This window comes from Ovis aries, chromosome 25, assembly GCF_016772045.2.
Source record: "Ovis aries strain OAR_USU_Benz2616 breed Rambouillet chromosome 25, ARS-UI_Ramb_v3.0, whole genome shotgun sequence".
NCBI lineage: Eukaryota > Metazoa > Chordata > Mammalia > Artiodactyla > Bovidae > Ovis > Ovis aries.
Genome location: NC_056078.1, coordinates 15,296,597 through 15,319,535, shown reverse-complemented (window position 1 = coordinate 15,319,535; position 22,939 = coordinate 15,296,597). Strand labels below are relative to the sequence as shown.

Genomic DNA, 22,939 nt, shown 5'->3' with positions numbered 1-22,939 from the left:
AATTAGCCCTTGTTCAACATATAGTTTGAAAGCTGGGAAGACTTCATACACTTCTGAAATTCAACATTGGACAATTCTGAATTATCTTTTAGCTCATTATTGTATCCTTTGGTAGAATCATGTTGGAACACCTAAAATAAATTTTTAACATGCTAGTTAGGGTGAGAATGGTGATAAACAGGGCCAGCTTACTCTTCACTGAATAAAACCACCAAGGATTACTGGGATTAGAAGGGAGAGGGAAAACAACACTTTTATTTTTATTTTAGAATTTTTTAAAAAATATAAATTTGTTTATTTTAATTGGAGGTTAATTACTTTACAATATTGTATTGGTTTTGCCATACATCGACAGGAATCCACCACAGGTATACACGTGTTCCCCATCCTGAACCCCCCTCCCTCCGTAGAAGTTGAAGCAAGGGGAACTAAATCTTCAAATTAAATTGTACCAAACATTCTCTCCACAGTTACAGGTGGATAAATTAGACAACTGCCTAGGTCATTTCCATTTTAAATATCAGTATTTTTACAAATGAATCGCTTCTAGCAGTGATTTGGACAGAGATGACAGTGATTCCGAAAGGTGTTTTTACTTTTTGATCAATACTTGTTTGAATTATTGCAGTTTTAGTGGACTCCAGCCGGGGCTCAGTGCCAGAATTCTTGGGCTCTGGATGAGCCCCTGAATTTACTGGGTCATGCGAGCAATCTGCTTGTATATTTCATTTGCACATTGTAGTGAAATTTTATAGATTTTAGAACACAGTAATAAAGTGAACTTATCTACAAAACAGCAGTAGAGTGACAGACATCCATATCTCCATCTCCATCTTTTTGACATGGCCCTCAGACCTGGAACACAGGTGTTTTTCTTTCAGATCTGTCCTTCCTCATACATTTCTAATTTTTAAATTATTTACCCACATTTTAAAAAAAAAAAAGAGAGTTTCACTGAAAAACATGGAGATTTACAGCCTTTCTGGAAATTTCAGAAGACACACCTAACAGGCTGAAGCAGGCGGGCCCTGCCCCATTCAGGTGCAGCTGGGCCTTCTGTCAGCACACGCTGAGCTCCTGCATAACATGTTATTCATCCAAGGAAAGTGAGGCTCATGTGTTCAGTCCTGATTGTGCTTTTACAATTTCGTATTCATAGGGCTGTTCACAGAAATATACTTATTCCTGTTCCGGTGAGTCATGTATTACTCATAAGACATATATTCCCAGGACTGTGTCCTCATTTACATTTCTTGCCTGACCCAGACCTGGCCCTATTTACATAACACAATTGAAAAATTTTTATTTGAACAGTTAATTTGGTTCACCCCTGATGGGGTTAGTGCTCTTCAAATTCTCTCCAATATAACACAGTAATAAAGAGATATTTCACAATTCACTTATAGAATGAGTAACAGTGTATTCTTTTGGTATTATGCTAATTAATAGGCAGATAAATGCACAGTGCTTATTGCAGGGTCTGAAATACATCATAAGTGTTCGATTGATATCACTACATTTAAAACATAACAGCATTACATTTTTCTGTCTGTTGATCACATTAACTGTGTATCATCTGATGAAAGCTATATAATTTGATTTTTATTTTTTATTGTAGTTATATACTATATATATTTATGCTTGCATTGTATATTTATATTTCAGAGAAGGCAATGGCACCCCACTCCAGTACTATTGCCTGGAAAATCCCTTGGATTTATATGTATACTATATACATTTAAAATGTGTGTGTGTGTGTGTGTGTGTATATATATATATATATATATATATATATATATATATATATGAAAGTGAAAGTGTTAGTGGTTCAGTTGTGTCCGACTCTTTGTGACTCTGTGGACTATAGCCTGTCAGGCTCCTCTGTCCATGGAGTTGTCCAGGCAAGAATACTGGAGTGGGTTGCCATGCCCTTCTGCAGGGATGTTCCCAACCCAGGGATCAAACCTGGGTCTCATGCATTGCAGGCAGATTCTCTACCATATATACACAGACATACACACACATACATATTCTTTTTCAGATTGTTTTCCATTATGAAAGTGAAAGTCGCTCGGTTAGTGTCCAACCCCATGGACTATACAGATCTTGGAATTCTCCAGGCCAGAATACTGGAGTGGGTAGCCATTCTCTTCTCCAGGAGATCTTCCCAACCTAGGGATTGAACCCAGGTCTCCCGCATTGCAGGCAGATTCTTTACCAGCTGAGCCACATTTCCATTATAGGTTATTATAAAATACTAAATATTGTTCTCTATGCTGCACAGTAGGTTGTTGTTGGTTATCTATTTTCATATATAGTAGTGGGTATCTGTCAATCCCAAATTCCAAATGTATCCCTTTTCCTAATTTCCATATGGTAACTGTAAATTTGTTTTCTATGAGTCTCTTTCTGTCTTGTAAATAAGTTCATTTGTATCATTTTTTTAGATTCCATACGTAAGTGATACCGTATATATTTGTCTATGTCTGATTTATTTCACTCAGTATAATAATCTCTAGGTCCATCCTTATTGTTGCAAATGGTATTATTTCATTATTTTTATGGCTGAATAATATTCATTATATATATATGCCACATCTTCTTTATCCATTCATCTGTCAGTGAATATTTAGGTTGATTTTATATCTTGGTTATTGCAAATAGTGCTGCTGTGAGCATTGGGGTGCTTGGATCTTTTCAGATTATGGTTTTCTCTGGATATATGTCCATGATTGGGATTGCTGGATCATATGGTAACTCTATTTTTAGTTTTTTTGAGGGAGCTCTGTATTCTTCTCCATAGCAGCCATATGAATTTACATTCCTACCAACAGTGTAGGAGGGTTCTCTTTTCTCCTCACCCTCTCCAGGATTTATTATTTGTAGGCTTTTTGAAGATGGCCATTCTGACTGGTGTGAGATGGTACCTCATTGTTCTGATTTATATTTCTCTAATAATTAGTGATGTTGAGCATCGTTTCATGTGCTTGATTGCTATCTGTATGCCTTCTCTGGAGAATTATCTATTTAGGTCTTCTGCCTATTTTTTTGATTGGGTTGTTTATTTGTTTGACATTGAGTTGTATGAGCTGTTTATATATTTTGGAAGTTTATTCTTTGTCTCATAGTATGCAAATATTTTCTTCCATTCTGTAGGTAGTCTTTTTATTTATGGTTTGCTTTGCTGCACAGAAGTTTTTAAGTTTAATTAGCTCCCATTTGTTTATTTTTGTTTTTGTTTGCAAAGGTATATGCTTTGTCATAAATTGGTCGTTAGTGCATGTATTAATTTGGGGGCTTTCTACCTTGTTCTGTTGATCCATGTGACTGTTTTTGTGCCAATTCCACACTGTTTTCATAAAGTAAGTAAATATTGAAACATCTATGGTCAATAATCTTTGGGTAACAAAAGATGAATTAATAAATCTCTGGCCAAAATGTATCAAAAATATTGATTATTTCAATTCAAGAACATGGCATATCTTTCCGTCTGTTTGTGTCCTCTTCAATTTCTTTAATCAGCATATTATGTAGTTTTTGGAATGTAGTTATTTTTGCTTCCTCAAGTAGCTATATTCCTAGATATTTTATTCTTTTTGCTGAGATGACAAATGGGATTGTTTTCTTAATTTCTTGCTGATGTTTCATTTTAGTATATAGAAATATTACAGATTTCTGTGTGTTGATTTTGTATCCTGCAACTTTACCAGATTCATTGATGAGGTCTACTAATTTTCTGGTGATGTCTTTAGGATTTTCTGTGTATAGTATCATGTCACCTGCAATCAGTGACAGTTTTACTTCTTCCTTTCCAATTTGAGTTCCTTTTGTTTTTCTTCTTTAATTGCTGTGGCTAAGACATCCAAAACTATGTTGAATAAAAGTGGTAAGAGTGGAATCCTTGTCTTGTCGCGAATCTTAGAGGAGAGTTTCAGCTTTACACTACTGAGTGTGATGTTAGCCATGGGTTGTCATAAATGCCTTTACTGTGTTAAGGTAGGTCCCTTCTGCCTGTTTTCTGAAAAGGTTTTTATATTAATAATAAATGGATATTGAATTTTATCAGAAGCTTATTTCTGTATCTATTGTTATGATCATATGGTTTTTATTCTTCATTTTACTAATATAGTGTATCACACTGACAGATTTGCAGATGTTGAAAAATCCATCCATCCCTGGGATAAATTCCACTTGATTATGGTGTATGATCCTTTTACTCTGTTGTTGGATTCAGTTGTCTAGCATTTTGTTAAAGAATTTTTGCATCTGTGTTCATCATAATTTGATGCAAGCTATGTAATTTAAAAATTGTGACTTTTTAACTTGATTCTCTCAAAGTATCCTTCTAATCAAAATATTCACTGAAGTATTCAAGCACTCAAACATTATTTACTGACTCTTAGGCACTGTTCTAGATATGAAGAATACTGTATTAACCATTAACCTCTTGCCCTGGAGAAACTTACACTGAGGCAGGGAGATAGCCAGTAAAGTTTTTATTTATAAATATATATTCATATAGAGACAAGAGCAGTAAGAAAAGTAAAACAGAGTCAGGAGCTAGAGTAATGAGTGGAGAGGACTGGAGATGCAATTTTTTAGCTAAAATGTTTAGCGTGAACATCTCTGACAAGGTAACATCTGAGATGCTGTGATCAAAATGAGTGGTTTGCTTCATATGGTGTCGTATGCGGAACTATTTATTCTTCGGTTCATTTGAAACTTCTTATAGAACCATTTCTGTAAACGTGAAATATGTCATGATAGCTGAGTATGATCATGATTTTAAACCAGAGGAAGGGATATTTTATGAAGGTGCTGAGCTGCAGGGAGAGAGCTAAGGTCAAAGAAAGACCAACTGAAGATTCAAGAAAATCAAGTGATTGATGGTTAAAGAAGTTCAGGAGGAAAAGAATGGCCCCAGAGGACAGGTGGAGAGATAAGCATTGGACAACAGAAGATATATCCCACCTTACCCTTTCCTGCAGGAAAGATAACTAATCATAGAGTCAAGTCAGCACTTTTCCCTTCTCTCTGCAAAGGACATTATCCTCCTGAGTCAAGTGAAGCTCATTTTTTCAATGTTGACTCTGTTTTAGGGTATTATATTCATACGGTTGTTAAAAGAAATGTGCTTATTTCCTTTGCCATGACTCATATATTGCTCAAAAGTCACTGGCTTCCTGTAACTTTGGAACCCCAAGATCTCTGGTGGCTATTTCTCCAATGTGTGTTGAGTCTAACAAAACCGCAGCTCCTGTCTTCCTCCCAGCACCATGGTGAGCGCCAGTTCCAAACTGGGCATGCTCAGGTCAGGACTCAGGTATGGTGCTAAATGAAAGAGGTGAAAAGGGGAATGGGACACTTTCCCTGGAGATCAGCTGCTACCAAATCTGATGTTCCCAGCAGTAGCTCTGCCACGTGTATTCCCTACCCTGGGGAAGATCCAGCTGCCTTTAGTTGGGCCCTGTTGATGGCTCTCAACCCCTGAGCTGCATAATCCGCTGTCTACCAAGGCCAGGCCAAAGCACTGGAGCAAACTGCAGAGCCAACCACAGCTAAAGGTCACAGTTTTGGCTCAACTACAATTAGTCTTTGCCAAATGGATGGAAATGAAGGGCTGGTTGTTTCAAAGCATCTGATTTATTAAGAAGAGACAGATATCTGTCTTTTTTTATGAGAACTGTCTTTAATTTTGAATGTTGACAATAAATTAGAAGATTTTTCAAAATATTAAGGATTAAAATCCTTAATGAGGATTTTAATGAAGGAAAATGTGGAACCCACTAACAAGCAATCCAGTGACTTTGGACAAGTCATTATCCTGTAAGGGTTTCTTATGGGGAAAATTGGATCCCATTGGGAGGCTTCTTCTATGTCTAAGATTAAGTGTTGGCCATTTGAAGACCATAACTGAATAGCTGCAACATGACAAGGTCAGGAGATAATGGGGCCTGTGTCCACCTTGCCTGTACAGGCTCCCTTTATTGCAGGAACAGAGCATCCAACACTCCTGCCTCTCTGGACCATTAGTAATATAGGGAGTAGATAGATGCTTCCAACATTTAACAGACATGGAGGCCTCGCTCTGTGCCAAACTCCATACCAGGCACCATCCTTTATATAGATAAAGAGATTTATTCTTTCCAACTCTGAAATGCAGGGCACCCAGCCCAATGCTGGGCTCAGAACAAGGGCTCAGCAATTGCTACCATCCACCCTGAGGCTGTCTCCATGGAGCATACTTTGAGAACTCACTCTGCTCAACCTTTCCCCTCAGCCTAGCATCCGCTTATCTTCCTTTAGCTGTTGTAATTGCCCTCAAGAGACAACTCAAGCCCATCCTTTTTCATTCCTGCCCACAACCTCTGAACTCTGTTCTCCTTCTTTTACAAGTATTTATGGAGCATCTACTATATTCCTGGTCTTGTTCTATCAGTGAACAAGACAGACAGAGCCCTGCTTTCATAAACTACAATTCTTTGGGGGTTGGGTAGAAAGGAAGGAATAAACTTTGAGCTAATGGAAACTTTATCAAACAGTGCTAGATAGAAAGTAATGGTGTCAAGGTAGTTCCCCGAAGCCAACTTTTTCCTAAAGATTTGCTTATTACTTATTTATGGCTGTGCGGAGTCCTTGGTGCAGTACACTGGCTTTCCCTAGCTGCTGTGAGCAGGGACTACTCTCCCCTTGCTGTGTGCGGGCTTCTCATTGCAGTGGTTTCTTCTGTTGCAGAGCCTGGACTCGAGGGTGCACAGGCTCAGTAGCTGCTGCACACAATCTTAGCTGCCCCAGGGCATGTGGAATCTTAGTTTCTGGACCAGGGATCAAACACACGTCCCCTGCATTGGCAGGTCAATACATAACCACTAGCCCACCAGAGAAGTCCCAGGCCTACTTTAAATTAAGTGGCCAGAGAAGACTCATCTGAGGAAATGCTGTTTATTCTTTGGCCTCATTCATAAGACGGCACCAGCAGCCCTGGAAGAACTAGGGGAAGGGAGCATTCTAGGCACATGCATGCATGCTAAGTCGCTTCAGTTGTGTCCAACTCTTTGTGACCCTGTAGACTGTAGCCCGCCGGGCTCCTCTGTCCATGGGACTATCCAGACAAGAATACTGGAGTAGGTTGCAATGCCCTCCTCCAGGGAATCTTCCTGACCCAAGGATCAAACCTGTATCTCTTGTGTCTCCTGCATTAGCAGGCAGATTCTTTACCACTAGCGCCTGCCTGGAAGCCCGGAAAAGAGTAAATGCAAAGACCCTAGGGCAGGAATAACATTAGTGTTTGGAACATTGTTAAAGAAGCCTGTGTGGCCTTAGCATAAATTCAGGGTGGGGGAAGGGGTGTAGAGGTAATAAGTGATATCAAAGAATTTGTTTAGGTATCAGTCAGTCAGTTCAGTCACTCAGTTGTGTCCGACTCTTTGTGACCCCATGAATTGCAGCACACCAGGCCTCCCTGTCCATCACCAACTCCCAGAGTTCACTCAGACTCACGTCCATCGAGTCGGTGATGCCATCCAGCCATCTTATCCTCTGTCGTCCCCTTCTTCTCCTGCCCTCAATCCCTCCCAGCATCAGGGTCTTTTCCAATGAGTCAACTCTTTGCATGAGGTGGCCAAAGTATTGGAGTTTCAGCTTTAGCATCAAGTACCCAATTGCTTAGTTAATATTTAGTTAATGGACTAAGTATGAAGACTTTATCCTTCAGTGTGGCAAAGTAGAATTACGGTTCATTGCAGTTAGATTTAGAAATATTCAGTATGGGGTGCATCTCATAGCCTAGGAAGTTTGAAGGGGGACACCCTTGTCCAGCCGCTGTTTCAGCTGTACCCAAAAGAAGACACATGATCCTCCTTTCCTTCTGGTTTATCCATGTGCTGTTTTGACTGCATGTTGCTTTGGAGCCAGTAGCCAACAGACCTCCATCTGGTTTAGAAGATGAACAGGGGAACTTTCCACAAGTCTTTGTCATTGAATAACCACCACCGCAAGATGGCCTTTCCCCACCAAGTCTGGCACTCTGATGAAAGGAGGAGGTCTTTTGCTTTCTCTGATAACTGGCTGCTGCTTCCCAGCCCCCTTTCATGCCCTGCTGCCTGAGAGAGATTAAAGATGGTTGGAATGTGGGCTGGAGTCATTAAGTGTTCTCACCCTTTAGAACATAACACATGACGGACGCCAGTCCTTTCTGCCCAGTAGCAGGCCAACATGTGACTTGCTCCACTTGACCTTTTCAGTTCCAGACTTGAGGAAAAGGACCTTGCACATGGAACGATGTGTGAAGAGATTTGGTACTGAGTTCTCCCCCTCGTTGAATTTCTGGGGAAAATGTGCTTTCAGTAAAAAGGAAATTGCTTTCACAATTCTGTCATTTCTACACATCTTAGACATTGGGAGTTGCTTGTGTTAGAATCTGGGGCTCATTTGGATAGAAGTCAGAATGTGGGTCTATCTCAGGAGGGCATCAGGACTACTGAGTCCAGACTTGCTTCATAATATGTCTCAGTGATTTATTAAATTCTTTGGCTCTTGAACTTTGTTGATGAATGCATTTTTACATCCTCCTATTAAACCACTATTTATTATTTTCCTTAATGTATCCAAATCATACATAGCTTTTTTTCTAAGGAATAATTTTATGGGTTAATAGTTAGTGTCTTCTATTTACAAAAGAAAACTGGTTTTCTTCAAAGAATTATCCACATTTAACATGTCTCACATAGTATGTGTGTGTGTGTATTTATAGCAAAAGCAGTGTCTGGCGAAAGGATCTTAATTTCTTCATTTCTGGATGGGAATTTGTCAACCAGAAGTCAGAATGAGAGCTTTGCAATTAGAGTTGAAGAACCCTTAGAAGATTCCTGGAAACATAGGTCACTCTGTGTGTGTGTGTGTGTGTGTGTGTGTGTGTGTGTGTGTGTGTGTGTGTGTGGGCATGCACGCACTTTAACTCAATGCCATAAGATTTTAAAGAAACTGAGTGCACTGGTTTCAGGTGAGAAAATGCAATTTTGAATACTAAGTTGGACTGTGCCTTGGATGATTTTGTGGACCCAAGTCCAATTTCTCTCTTCCTTACCTTTGGTTTCTTCCTTTTTATGGTTTAAATCAGCAGTCCCCAACCTTTTTGGCAATAGGGATGGGTTTCATGGAAGACAGTTTTTCCACGGAGGGTGGAATGGGGCATAGTTCAGGCACTAACGTGAGTGAGACACTGACTAACGGTGAGCCAGTGGGGAGCTGCAGGTGAAGCTTGCTTATTGCTCACCTCCTGCTGTGCACACCTGTTCGTGGCCCGGGGGTTGGGGATCCCTGGTTTAAATAAAGAATTTTTAAAGGGTTGGTCTATTTCGGCAAGTGTTTTTCCTTTACGAACAAGTGTCAAACAGGGAATGTTTTTCAAGCATTCTAGTTCATCTTCAGAAAACTGTACAGGCATCAGATTTTCTGGACACCCTCACAGAGTAATGTGTCCATGTTGAGAATGTACAACTATAAGTTGATCATCTTTAAAGGTGTTGTTCTTAGACTGGTTAGAGCCCCAGAGCATATTTTCAAAATCTCAAGCCCTGAACATGCATAATAGCAGAAACATAGTTTCATCTGCGGGATATTTACATTCAATGGAACCCCTTGGAGCTGAGAGGAGTGATCATTTCATAATGAGTTCTGAATTTTGCATGTTCTTATTTATATATTCAAGAGCCTATTAAATAATTAATAGATATCTTGCCATTCTGTTTCTTCAGGCTACACTGAATACAGCTTTGGTAGTCCGGAAATAGCTGGGCTCTCTTCATGCAATTTGGGCTCATAAAGACCAGTGTTCTTCCTCATTAAGGGAGAGTCTGATGCTGGGAGGGATTGCGGGCAGTAGGAGAAGGGGACAACCAAAGATGAGATGGCTGGATGGCATCACGGACTCCATGGACATGAGTCTGAGTGAACCCCGGGAGTTGGTGATGAACAGGGAGGCCTGGCGTGCTGCGATTCATGGGGTTGCAAAGAGTCGGACACGACTGAGAGACTGAACTGAACTGAACTGAACCTTTTACCTTTTATCAATCTGTTAGAGTTGAAGTGTGAAGATATTGAGAATGCCCATATATGAAGTGCTGAAGATGACATAGGCTGTCGTTATTCAGTTCCTCAGTCGTGTCTGACTCTTTGTGACCCCGTGGACTGCAGCATGCCAGGATTCCCTGTCTTTACTGTTTCTGACTTTGCTGAAACTCATGTCCACTGAGTCGATAATGCCACCCAACCATTTCATCCCCTGTTGTCCCCTTCTCCTCCTGCCCTCAATCTTTCCCAGCATCAGGGTCTTTTCCAGTGAGTTGGCTTTTTGCATCAGGCGGCCAAAGTATTGGAGTTTCAGCTTCAGCATCAGTCCTTCCAAAATGTGGTCCACTGGAGAAGGGAATGGCAAACCACTTCAGCATTCTTGCCTTGAGAACCCCATGAATGGTATGAAAAGGCAAAAAGATAGGATATAGGTCACCATGCGCTACTTGTTCTCTTGTATCTTTGCTAAGGGACCTCCTTCTTTATTCTACTGGCCTCATTTGCGTACAGAGCCATTTGCAAAAGAGAAGAGGAGAGAATCTTTGAGTTCATTTCATTTCTTCTGGAATACAAGATTTTGAGGGAGTGTGGTAGTGGGGACTGGGGGGTTGGGAAATGTGTGGATGGGGTTTGGAAGCTATGAAAGTGAAAGAGCAGTCCCCAGAACCCAGACATTCAGTGCAAAAGAAATTTGTCTCTACTTTCGTTGGGGATAAATCAAAGCTTCTGAGAGTTTTGATGAATTGGTAGTTCTCACCTTAGAATTGGTTGTTTTAATAAAAGTGGTGGGGGCTTAGGACTCTTGGAATGCAGAGGAGGGAGAGGGGGGTGTTTTCCCTGAACACTGGGCTTCTCCTCACCACCCTCTCCCATGGTGCCCACAGGAGCCATCCCAAACTCATTCTCCTTCCAAAGACAAGGGGCTGCTGTCCCTTCTGAATCTCTACACTTTTCTTTTATCCTTTTTCTTGTCTGTTTCTCTGCTGATAAAGGAGGGTAGAATGTGCCCTGATGAAGATATGGAAAATACTGAATATGGCCAATCCAGACTACTCTGCTCTTTAAAAGCTGTCTTGTAGATTAGATCATTTGCCCTCCTAGAAGCTCAATGAGCTGCTTTTTCCATGTGTTCCTGTGAATAATGCCCGTGTCATGGTCTCAACTGGAAAGGAGGAAAACAAGAAGAGAGCACACTTTGTTACTACAAGTTTTCAAGAGTCATATTCGTGATGTCAATCCTGACATCATTTTGTTTTCCTTTCAAAACACATTTTATGTTTTTGTTGAATATGAAACAGAGACAGTTTCACTGGATCTAGGTTCTAATGTTCAATATTATGCACAGAGAGGGGATAGAAAGTATATTAATACCTTAAATTATTTCATGAAAAGACAGTGATATTTTCTGTCCCATGATGCTAATAGGTGAATGTATTCTACGGGGGTTTTGTGAGGTTCCTGCCATTTTTCAATCTCAAAGATCAGATAGCACTATAGGTACCCAGGATACTCCACTGCCTTTCAAAAATATGTCATAAGAATACAACTTCCAACCTCCTGGCTGTAGATTAGGGGTTGGTGAACTTTTTCTGAAAGAGGGCAGAAAGTATGTGTTTTATGTTTTGTTTTTTGTTTTTTGGGGTTTTTTTGGCCATACCACCTCCCACATGTTCCAATAGAACTTTATTTGTGAACACTGAAATATGAGTTGCATATTTCACTTGCCACAAAATATTATTATTCTTTTAATTTACATCCACAATTTAAAAAGGTAAAAGCCAGTTTTAGTTCATGGGCAGCACAAAACCAGGTAGTGGGTCAGCTTGGGCCCTCAGGTCATAGTTTGGAGATCCCCTGACCTAAATACTGATGACATCCCATGAGAAACCTACCTTCACAATTAAAAAGCTGGAATGTGGAAAACCTGTTTTTAGGGTGGACAAAACAGGGAAGCGGCAGTTCTCCAAGGATTTGTCTTGGACCTGCTGGGTCTTAAGAGGATTTGTGAAGAGAAGAGATTTCAGGAATGATTTCAGCACAGGCACAAAAAACCCTCTTCCTCTTAGGAACGGTTTCTGACATTGGGGGCTAGCCCAAGAATCCATGCGCATGCTACCAGCCTCTCCTTGGTTCCTTTCTGCCTCCTCCACCCTCCTGAAATGTCCATTGGGCATGTAGGGAAGAGCCCCCCACTGGGAGTCTGGTGACAGGAAGAGACAGACAGTGCAGAGTACCCCCAGCCCGCAGGCAGGGCCAGAGAAGTCACTGGAGGCCCTCACACAGAACGAGTTGCCGGAAGCAAAGCGCAGCAAGCAAGCAGCTTCGTAGCACCCCTGCCCTCCTCTCGGCCCAAACTGTATCCTCTGCTGGCAGAGGGTGCTCACAGAAAACTTTCCCAGCCAGTCCTAGCCGGATGACTCACAACTCAGAGTGGCTTGACATGAGTGGACACTGGATCCTTGGTTTCCAGTGGGAGACTAGATTGGTATAAAGGCTGTAACCTCCAAGATGCTCTGTACGTTAAAGATCCATGCAGAAAAACATCACCAGACTTTCCTTTAAGCCAGGGACTCTTCCTTACACATCCTGATGCAAGTTTCTGTTCCTTCATCCGAACTCCAAATGAAGAATACCTGAGGGATGCTGGCACCATCGTTCTTTGGGAGCATCAGTCCTCAAGAGCAGTATTGGTGCCCCTTAAAAAAAATCACAAGCTGAATCTCATTTTGTGCTTTGCAGTATCACTCGGTAAAAACCCTCCATCTTGGTGCCTGTTGAAGGAATCCATTATGAATTCTAGGTACAGCAATAGTATGGATTCATAGTGTACCATCATGGAACCACTTGGCCTTCCATTTCTTCATCTTTCAAATGATGAGGTTTGAGTACATGAACTCCAAGCTTACATGACGGACTATCTTTTGTGAGAGAAATATTTTTGACTATTGGTTCTCCTACAAGTAGCACACAGTTGTTTTCCGAAAATGAGATAGAAAGTGTGAACATCATATCCCATTTTGGAGCATTTAGTTTTTTTCCACCAGCCTCCCATTTCAGGCTACAATAGCCTCCCATGTCAGCCTGTGCTCACTGTTCGGGTAAGTTCTATCTCTGCTTCTCCTTTTGCAGCTGTGGTATCTGTGAGATGAGCAATGATCACGGGGGAAAGAAAATGTCCTGGCTAGGGGGTAGGTTGAAAGAGACAATTATGGGAATTATTACCCTTCTTATTTGGGAGTAATTATGGGAAACAGTGGAAATAGTGTCACACTTTATTTTGGGGGGGCTCCAAAATCACTGCAGATGGTGATTGCAGCCATGAAATTAAAAGATGCTTACTCCTTGGAAGGAAAGTTATGACCAACCTAGATAGCATATTCAAAAGCAGAGACATTGCTTTGCCAACAAAGGTCTGTCTAGTCAAGGCTATGGTTTTTCCTGTGGTCATGTAGGGATGTGAGAATTGGACTGTGAAGAAAGCTGAGTGCTGAAGAATTGATGCTTTTAAACTGTGGTGTTGGAGAAGACACTTGAGAGTCCCTTGGACTGCAAGCAGATCAACCAGTCCATTCTAAAGGATATCAGTCCTGGGTGTTCTTTGGAAGGAATGATGCTAAAGCTGAAACTCCAGTACTTTGGCCACCTCATGCGAAGAGTTAACTCATTGGAAAAGACTCTGATGCTGGGAGGGATTGGGGGCAGGAGGAGAATGGGACAACAGAGGATGAGATGGCTGGATGGCATCACTGACTCAATGGACGTGAGTCTGAGTGAACTCCGGGAGTTGGTGATGGACAGGGAGGTCTGGCGTGCTGCGGTTCATGGGGTTGCAAAGAGTTGGACACGACCAAGCGACTGAACTGAACTGATGGAGTGTTCTTCCTTGAAGTACTCCATGGAAAGGTTGAATCAGTTGGGATTATTTATCCTAGGGAATGAGGAGATCAGAGAGGTGGGGGATAACCCAATAATAGTTTTGAGTATTTGGAAGACAATAATGAACTGTTCTGTCTTCTCACTGGAGACAGGAGATTAAGAAATTGGCAGGAGGGATCTCAGATGTGAGGAAGAATGCCTTGCTACTACGTGTGATTAAACCCTGGTGGTGCTTTGATGCTCACATGGAGCCTGATATCTTGCTCTCTGATTTCCCTTGGGGACACAAGGGATGACTTATAGCATCCAATGAATAGACCCACAGCCCTGCACTCCTAGGCCCCCAGCTTTCTGGTAAACCAAGTGTGTTAACACAGACATCTAGGGCGATCTTGAAGAGAACAAGAAACACAGCCAATGTCATTGGAAGAAAGTCTGAGGCTCCAGAGGCAAGAGCTGAGCTTGGCAAAACAGCCCAGAATTTGGTAGAAGAGTTTGTCCTCGTTCTTCCAACAGCTGGCCCGGGGATGGTGCGGATTTTCTCGGCCAGCCTCACCCCTCCCGGGCATCACCTGACAGGGCCTTTCCCCTTCCCGACCCCTCATGGCTGCAGCAGGAGAATCCGACCTACAATATTCCAGGGGTGACTCTGGCTCTCCTGTGTGTCAGTCCAGAGATAGGCCCGGCAGGGTTTCTCCGGTGTTCACTGCGAAAGCATCATTACTAGCGGCTATCAGAGGCTCACCTCCAACAGTGTGACTGTATAAATGATTGAATGCAGAAAGTGGGGAAAAGACGAAGGTGTGCAGCTGGCAGATGACCCCAGGCATTTCAGAGCCATGCCTGACCTCCCCAGGGGTCACCCCTATCTTGGGTGTCATTTGCCTTCCTGTGGTGCCACACTCCCTAGGGAATCACTAACCCAGCAGTCAGAAGCACAGGCTTTATTTTTTGTTGTTACTATTAATTTTTATTAGAGGATAGTTGCTTTACAATGTTGTTAGTTTCTGCTCTATAGCAAAGTGAAGCAGCTATATGTATACATGTATCCTCTCCTTTTTCAATTTCCTTCAGTTTTAGTCACTGCAGAGCGTTGAGTCCCCTGTGCTGTAGAGCAGGCTCTCATGAGTTGTGTATTTTATACATAATATCAATAGTGTATATATATATATACATCAATCTCGATCTCCCAATTCCTCCCACCCTACCTCCCTTTCCCCCTTGATAGCCATATTTCTAGATTCTAGCCATTTTTCTAGATTCAACATATATGTGTTAATATACAATACTTGTTTTTCTCTTTCTGATTTACTTCACTCTGTCTCTAGGCCTAGACTTTAGAACAGAGGCCCAATATCAAATGCCTCTGGATAGTAGCCCCCTAAAGTCAAGGAGTGAAGCAGACCATAGTCAGCCCATCGGGATGCTAAGAGGGGAGGCAGGAACCCATCGCTCAGTACCGGAGTCATGGCCCAGCAGAATGGTGGGCCCCGACTTGCCAGATCCTCACGTTATTTATTTTTTTGAACAGGAACTATATTTTGATATATCTCTCAATTTTTCAGTGTTTCCAACTGAAAATATATCTAAAGCACATTGAGGGCCAAGAAAACATGTACTTGTTGTTGGCTGGCAGTGTATAACCTTCCCTTAAGAATCCTGTAGAATTAGATGCAAATTCTGGCTAGTTCCTAACTGGTGTCCTTGGCAAGTTATTTAACCTATATAAACACTAGTGTCTTGCTCACAATTATAAAGAGAAAATGCTTCACAGTGCAGCGATATGTAAGAAATTAATATAGTGCCTTGCCTGCAGCACCCTTAATAACTATTAAATGATGATAATGACTATGATTATATTATTAAACCATATGAAATTGCTGGTATGTACATGGAAGTGACCTACAAAAATGGAAATTTCATGTGGCTCTTAATATTATACAGAATTAGTTATACTAATAATTATATTCTTAACATAAAATCCTATGCTATATACATGGTTAATATTTTACCAGTATTATTAGTATCAGGCTTATACACCCCCTCCCTAAACACACATTTATAATCCCCCCTTTTTACTCTTTTTCCACAGTACTTTTTCTGTTCATTGTATTCAAGAGTTTCTTTATTATGTTTATGGCTTAGAGTCTGTCTGCCCTGTTCCTGCTGGAATATAAGCTTTCTTAAGGGAGGGATTTTTTTTTTCTAATTTGCTTATTGTCTTTCCTTGCCCAAACCACACCAGCACCTAGAGGAGTGGCTGACCAGTAGTAGGCTCTGTAAATAGACAGAGAGTGAATAGACATACACACTGGCCTTCTTAAAATTGAATTCAGTTCACTACAAATGGTTTCCTTCAAGTCTGACAGATCTGAGGGACCTATCGATTAGAACTATTCTAAACAAAACATAAATGCAAGTTCTTAGGATGATGGATTTTTTTAGGGCTTTGACTTTTGAACTCAAGGGTAAAACTAGTAAAAAGTTACCTAAGTACTGTATGCCCCAAATCTGAAAAACTGAATTCGACTATTTTTTAAAAATTAAATTGAAAAACATTGATCAGAAGCATTCAATGAGTATTTTTTTTTCTGATTGTACTCATGAGCTTCTTATAGTGCTATATTTTTTAAAAGGTCGTCAATTATATTTGTCCTTGGACAGAAGGATATTAAGTTTGTAAGATAACTCTCCTTGGTAGTAGTCTGCTTTAATGTGTGTGTGTGTGTGTGTGTGTGTGTGTGTGTGTGTGTGTATCCATATCTTCAATAGTGAAGCTAATGCAGAAAAGAAATTAGAAGCTGAAAAAGCTCAGTAGTAAAGGGTGGTGGGTCTTACTGGATCCCAGAGGAGGAGAAAATGGTGGTATTGTCTTTAGAAGGAATGTCAGAGTAGCCTGCATACAGAGGAAAGTGCTGATAAGCAGAATGACAAAAGCTGGTTTCATGAGAGATTCCCAGCAGCCAGGGTACACTCCCAGCTGATTGCCCTGCTATTTTCGGTATCCCCATATCATGACTAAATACACGCAGCTTGACTGGAAGCCACAGATATGGTAAGTCCGAGGGGAATGCTGGGAGGTACTGTGTTGTTTGTAAGGACCAAGGCATCGGCCATCCTTGCCTCCACCCACCCCTTGTTTCAATACTTAGGGACATTCTGACCAGTTTGGACCTCCTTACTAGGAGTCAGGGGAAACCTTTACATTCCCCAAGGCGGATATTTTTAGACGCAATGCTGTGTCCAGAGTGTTAACTAATTGAGTTATCAGGTTTCATACTTGGCCACAGAGAATGGCAGTGGAAGAGGGAGACAGCTTCCCAGAACAAGTAAGCATCTACGATTTGGAATGAAATGCATTTTCCTTACAGAAAGTGCCGTTTTGGGTTTGATTAGTTGTGCCTTTTACAAAATGTTTGTTGGCAGGTAAGAAGGAAGCCTGCTCCTCTGCACCGTGGATTGCCTGAGTTCCACGTGTGGGGGGCAGTGGGTGTCCTTTCTTTCTGTTTTGCTGGGATCTGGATTCTAGGTACGTTTCGCCTCAGATGTAACTTGTAATGTGCTCATCTCAGGCCGGTCTTAGGAGGTTGCTTATTCACGTGCAGAAAGATAGTGGGCAGTTTTGGGTGCAGGAAGGGCCCAGTGGACCCAAGAATGTAAGAAAGTTTGAATTGTCACACTTTTCTCAAGAAAAATCTGACAGCTTTAAACTCAGCCTTTTTTGCTGTATTATTTGCTATCGAGGATATGGACTTCCACAGTTGAGAAAAAAACAGTAAAGGGTTAAAATTTGTTTTTGAAACTCATGTAAATAGTGGACGAAGGATGTAGTTTGGAGGTTGGAAGTGTAATGTTATTTTTGTTTTCATAGAATTACACATAGATATAAATAAGGCATCTCATTTAATTTTAAAGAACTAGCATAGTAAGTCTTTTCCCCTTAAGGGATAACTATGGGAAAGAGATATTTGGTGTGATGTTCATAAAATTCTGATGTATTTGATTGTGAAGGTTTCATAAAATACTATTTAGATTATAGCAGAGTTCAGGATTTCATGTGATCTCTTGCTTCTACCTGCCTTTTCAGTTATTGTCGGTTTATCTAACTATGAGGACACTATGAATAGAAGGGAGAAGTATTTGCTATTAATTCAGTATATTAAATCCTGGAAAGTAAGATGAGGCTTTCATATGAAATGGTCATAGTGACTAGAAGACGACATCAGGAAAATATACATTTGTCCTGGATCCATTCTCTGTTAGAAAGACCTGCTAATGGTTTTGAGAAAAGAACTGTCATTTCTTAGTGCTGCAGAAAGCAATTAGGAGATCTCTCTCACAACTTGGAACCTTATTTTAAATGGATTCAATTTTAATATTGGTGTTCTTAAAGATAGGTTAATCTTTCAGCAAAGAATATTCTTTTATGATCTTTACAGAATATTGCTATATTCAACAGTAGACATCTATGAGATTTTAATCTGAGTGAGAATTTTCAAACATGTGCCTTAAGAGAGAGGACTTTTTAGATTAAACATTGAGATTCAGAATAAAGATATAAATGTTTTTCATGAATTCCTGGCATCAGTTGTAATTTACTAGTAATATAAGCATATTGACAGGTGAGTCCCACCTAAAAAATCATGTTATGACACTCTAAAAATAATCACCCATCAAAAATTATGAGCTATATTGAAAGTTGACTTTTAGATATGCATTCTGTTCAATTAGTTGTAGAGCTAAAAATTTTAGATATAATGACATTTGCTGATTACCTAGTGAGACTTGACTTTGAGAAATATTAATTCCTGGGAAGTTTTGAGCCAAGTGCAAATATGACAGATATTAAAGCATGTAAAAACTTTGGCCTTTTACAAAGTAATAAATTAATTTAAGAAGGAAAGATGAGATCTGAAAGGAAAAAATGAATAAAAGCAGACCATCTTGTTTCTGCCTTGTGTCAGAATATATCAACTGAATGGTGAAAGCATTTGATCTCAGCCCATATGTGCAGCATTTTCTGTTTTGGTGGGCATGCTGTTTGAAAAAGCATGTAGTAAAACGACAGACTGAATTTGAAATTATCCTGCCCTAAGCAGTGACTCTGGAAGGGTACTGACCCGATACAGATCACACAGAAGTCGCGTCACAATGGAGTAGCATGTACTCTTGCTGGACTGGGCTTGGTTGGACAATGAATAAGGATTCTTCATCTCCTGGTTTCAACTCTGGCTTGAAGACTGAACAGTTCATCTGCATGAGCTGAACTATGGATAAAATCCTTGCAGAGAGGGTATTGTAGATAATTACATTTTCCCAAATGATCATTAATACCTCTTGCTCCTTCTGTTTGGCTTGGGGTTTCTATAGAGTTGTTTAGAGATTTTTCTACAGGATTGCTTAGTTGTGTTATGGAAGAAACTTCCAGTGATTTTACAGCTTCTTATTGTGAAATATTTGCAGCACAAGCCTTTTAAAAATATAAACATATGTATACCTTTGCCAATGTTAGAAATTCTCATGGGTTGCTAATAATCAAGCCTTTATGGAACTAATTTTACCGTTAAGCCTTGATGAAAAATTAAGTCTTAAAGTTGAACTTTTAAATAACGCTCATGCCAAAAAAAAATCTAGACTCTAATAATATTGAGAAAAGCTCAAATTTAATATAATTTTAATGCACAATTTAGAGGCAGTTAATAATCAGATCTTTCAATAGCTGTGAATTACTTTTAAATTCTATAAAGGTATTTTATGATAATACCAGATAGAAATTCTTGTTATTACTTTCTATCTTCCAACTCAGATGTGTTTGATTTTATAGATTTGGTTTAATAATCCATTAATAAATACATGTTTATCTGTTAAGAGAATCCCTAATTTTATTATTGATGATTTTCACTCTAAGAAGTTGGGAGCAAGTAGAAAATTTTATATAATCTAGCTTAAAACAGAAATCACAAAACCTATCAGTTTACTGCTGAGACTATCTATGTCAAGATTTTATGAAAAAAACGGAACTCTTTTGCCAGCTTTTAAGTTTCTTGTATTGAAGTGAAAACTTTTGTTATATAGTTAGTATGGTATTTACTTATCAGCTAAATTTATTTTCTTTCGTGTGACAATATACAGATACTACCTCTTCTCAGTTATAAATCTGTGCAATAACCAAGTTTAATCAATATTAATTTGAACAAAAGAGAATTTAAAATCTGTCATCTTTTTTGAATAGTCATTCTCTTTATAATGTTAAGGCCTTTTCGGTTATGAAACAAAATATATTTGCCAACTCTTTTATCCTAATGCAAATATTTATTTGTTATATTTTCTCTTTATTATAACCCCAGAGTATATTGCAAAAATTAGTAATCAATCAAAATTAAACTATACCTTTTAATTAGACTATTGATAAATATATTATTAGATTATATAACAAATTTCAGGCACATATCTATAGTTAACTAATTAATCATTTTTAAGTGTTAAAGTCTATAAAGAATCTAATTTTTTAATTTTAGTAGTCCCTTTTTTATTATATGAAATGAAGATTTGGATGTATGTAGATGTTCAAGATAGACACTTATTTCCAGAGAGTACTGAGAAGTTAGTGCTGTTTTTCTTTGGAAAAGTGGCAAGTGAATGTTGTTTCCATTTAAAGAGTAGAAAAAGTCAATAATGTTAAATAATGTTTTGTAAAATCTGGGTATGCTTCAATTTTCTTTAGTCTTGAATTCTTGATTATATTATGTTCTAACTTAGCATCATTCTGATATATTACTGATTTGCATGTTTCTGTAATTCAGTGATCATTCTGTTATATTTTTAAAACACTTATATCAATAAGATAAATTATACTTTGAATAACGCTGTAACTTTTTAAACAGACTGTCTTACTCATCTTTGAGCCCCAGAGTTTGGTACATGTTAAGCACTCAATTAAAAAGTTGTTAGAATTTTTTAAATAATTCTTCATTTCTGAAGAGGGTAGCTTCTCATCAAAAGAATGTTGAATTAAGTTGAGAGTAAACATGGTATTATTTATAGAGCTGAAAAGGAGCCAGAAATTTTTCATAAATGAGACTTAACATAATGTTTGGCCTTCTAGCCACCATTGAGTCTTATAATAAATGGCAATTATTTTTCAATATTTGATTATTTTAAACAGGAAATTGTACTAGCTAGCTTTCTGTCTTAGTGAATAAAATAAGATTTATTTCCAGTCCAGAAGTTTACCAGGGTTGGTCTCTAGAGCTGCATTTATACAAGGACAAGGTTCTATAAAGAATTTCCCCGCTGTCGTTCTGACATGGTGGGACCACTTGCAGTAGAATGTGTTGGTTCTCGTGTATCATTTCTGGCTAGTCATGATTCTTGCTCATACTCTCCTGTTCAGAGAAAGTAGTCCTCCGTACCATGAAGTAAGCCTTTGACAACTTGCCTGTAGATCAGCCATTCTCAAAGTGTGGTCCAGGACTCCCTGGGTGTCCCTGTCTCCTTCCAGAAGAGTGTCTATGACATCCCTCCTTCTCTAACTACATTGTCTGTTTGAGGTCAGATTTCCAAAGCAACACATGGCCAGAGATTGCATGCCAAAGCAGATATGAGAGTCAAGTCTTCTCCCATCAGACATTAAAGAGAATTGAAAACTATAAACCAGTACCAGTCTTCTCACCTTGTACAGTTCTTTTGTTTTTTGGAAAATTTATTTCTTTTTCATGAGGCATATATTTTATGTTACCATGTAATAAGTGTGTTACTGTGATTTTAAATCAATAAGTGTGTGTTTAATACTCAGTTTTATCTCCTAATATGGCCAGTAGTAAAGGTTATAACCTTCTGAATCAAAAGCTCTTTGGGGCTCCTCAGTCATGTGTAAGAGTGGAAAGGAACCCTGAGACAAGTTTGAGAAGCACTACTGTAGGCGGAATGCACCGCGGATGTTCTCTGGCCTGGTTTGCATGCTTAGTTGCTGAAAGCACTGCTCAAATCAGGTCAGTTTATGAGTTCAGATCCTGTGTGAACAGTTATGTTCATTTGACTCTTCTGGTCATAGCTGTAGACAACCAAGCAAAAAACTTAACTTTAAAAAATTTTGAAATAGTGATAATGAATAGCATTAATTAAGGGCTGTCTGTGTGCCAGGCCATTTCTAACTGCTTTATGTGTTATCTCCCTTCTTCCCTCATAACTCAGTCAGTAAAGAATCTGCCTGCAATGCAGGAGACCTAGGTAAGATTACTGGATCGGGAAGATCCCCTGGAGAAGGAAATGGCAACCCACTCCAATATTCTTGTCTGGAGAATCCCATGGAAAGAGGAGCCTGGCAGGCTAGTCTATGGGGTTGCAAGAGTCAGACGTAACTTAGCAACTCAACTACTACTATTACTACTAAGCTTATCGACAAGCCCTACAAGTTCAGTGTTACTGCTGTTCTCATTTTATAGATGAGGAAACGGAGCTACAGTATGTTTTAGTATCTTTTCCAGTGTCGCACAGTTTGTAAGCTGTAGAGCCAGATGCTGAACTGAGGCATTTTGGCTCCAGAGTCTGAATTCTGCAATCATCAAAATATATTGACTAGCTGATTGTTGTTCAGTTGCTCTGACATGTCAAACTCTTTGCAACCCCGTGGACTACAGCATGCCGCACTTCCCTGTCCTTCACTGTCTCCTAGAGTTTGTTCAGGCTCATGTCCATTGAGTTAGTGATGCTATCCAACCATCTCATCCTCTGTCATCCACTTCTCTTGCCCTCAGTCTTTCTCAGCACCAGGATCTCTTCCAATGAGCTGGCTCTTTGCATCAGGTGGCCAAAGTATTGGAGCTTCAGCTTCTGCATTAGTCCTTCCAATAAATATTCAGGATTAATTTCCTTTAGGATTGACTGATTTGATCCTCTTGCTGTCCGTGGGACTCTCAAGAGTCTTCTCCAGCGTCACAGTTCAAAAGTACTTGCTGATAGGATGGGATAGATTAGGTTAGATCTTCCTCCA

The 22,939-nt window shown here is 39.7% G+C and overlaps 1 protein-coding gene across 16 annotated transcripts in view; it reads left to right on the top strand.

The window, feature by feature from the left end:
• The window catches only part of ANK3 (ankyrin 3), a 755,525-nt gene that overhangs the window by 455,543 nt on the left and 277,043 nt on the right, over window positions 1-22,939 (top strand). For 4 of the 16 annotated variants that reach the window (XM_060406463.1, XM_060406454.1, XM_060406453.1 and 1 more), the window contains exon 1: window positions 17,091-17,276. The exons of 10 other annotated variants lie outside the window; for them this stretch is intronic. In XM_060406463.1, the coding sequence (XP_060262446.1) occupies window positions 17,241-17,276 (36 nt within the window). In that variant the 5' untranslated portion in view covers window positions 17,091-17,240. Of the gene's footprint in view, window positions 1-16,947; window positions 17,003-17,090; window positions 19,241-22,939 lie in introns of those variants that run through there. 2 more of the 16 variants (XM_060406465.1, XM_060406464.1) reach the window with 2 other exon arrangements.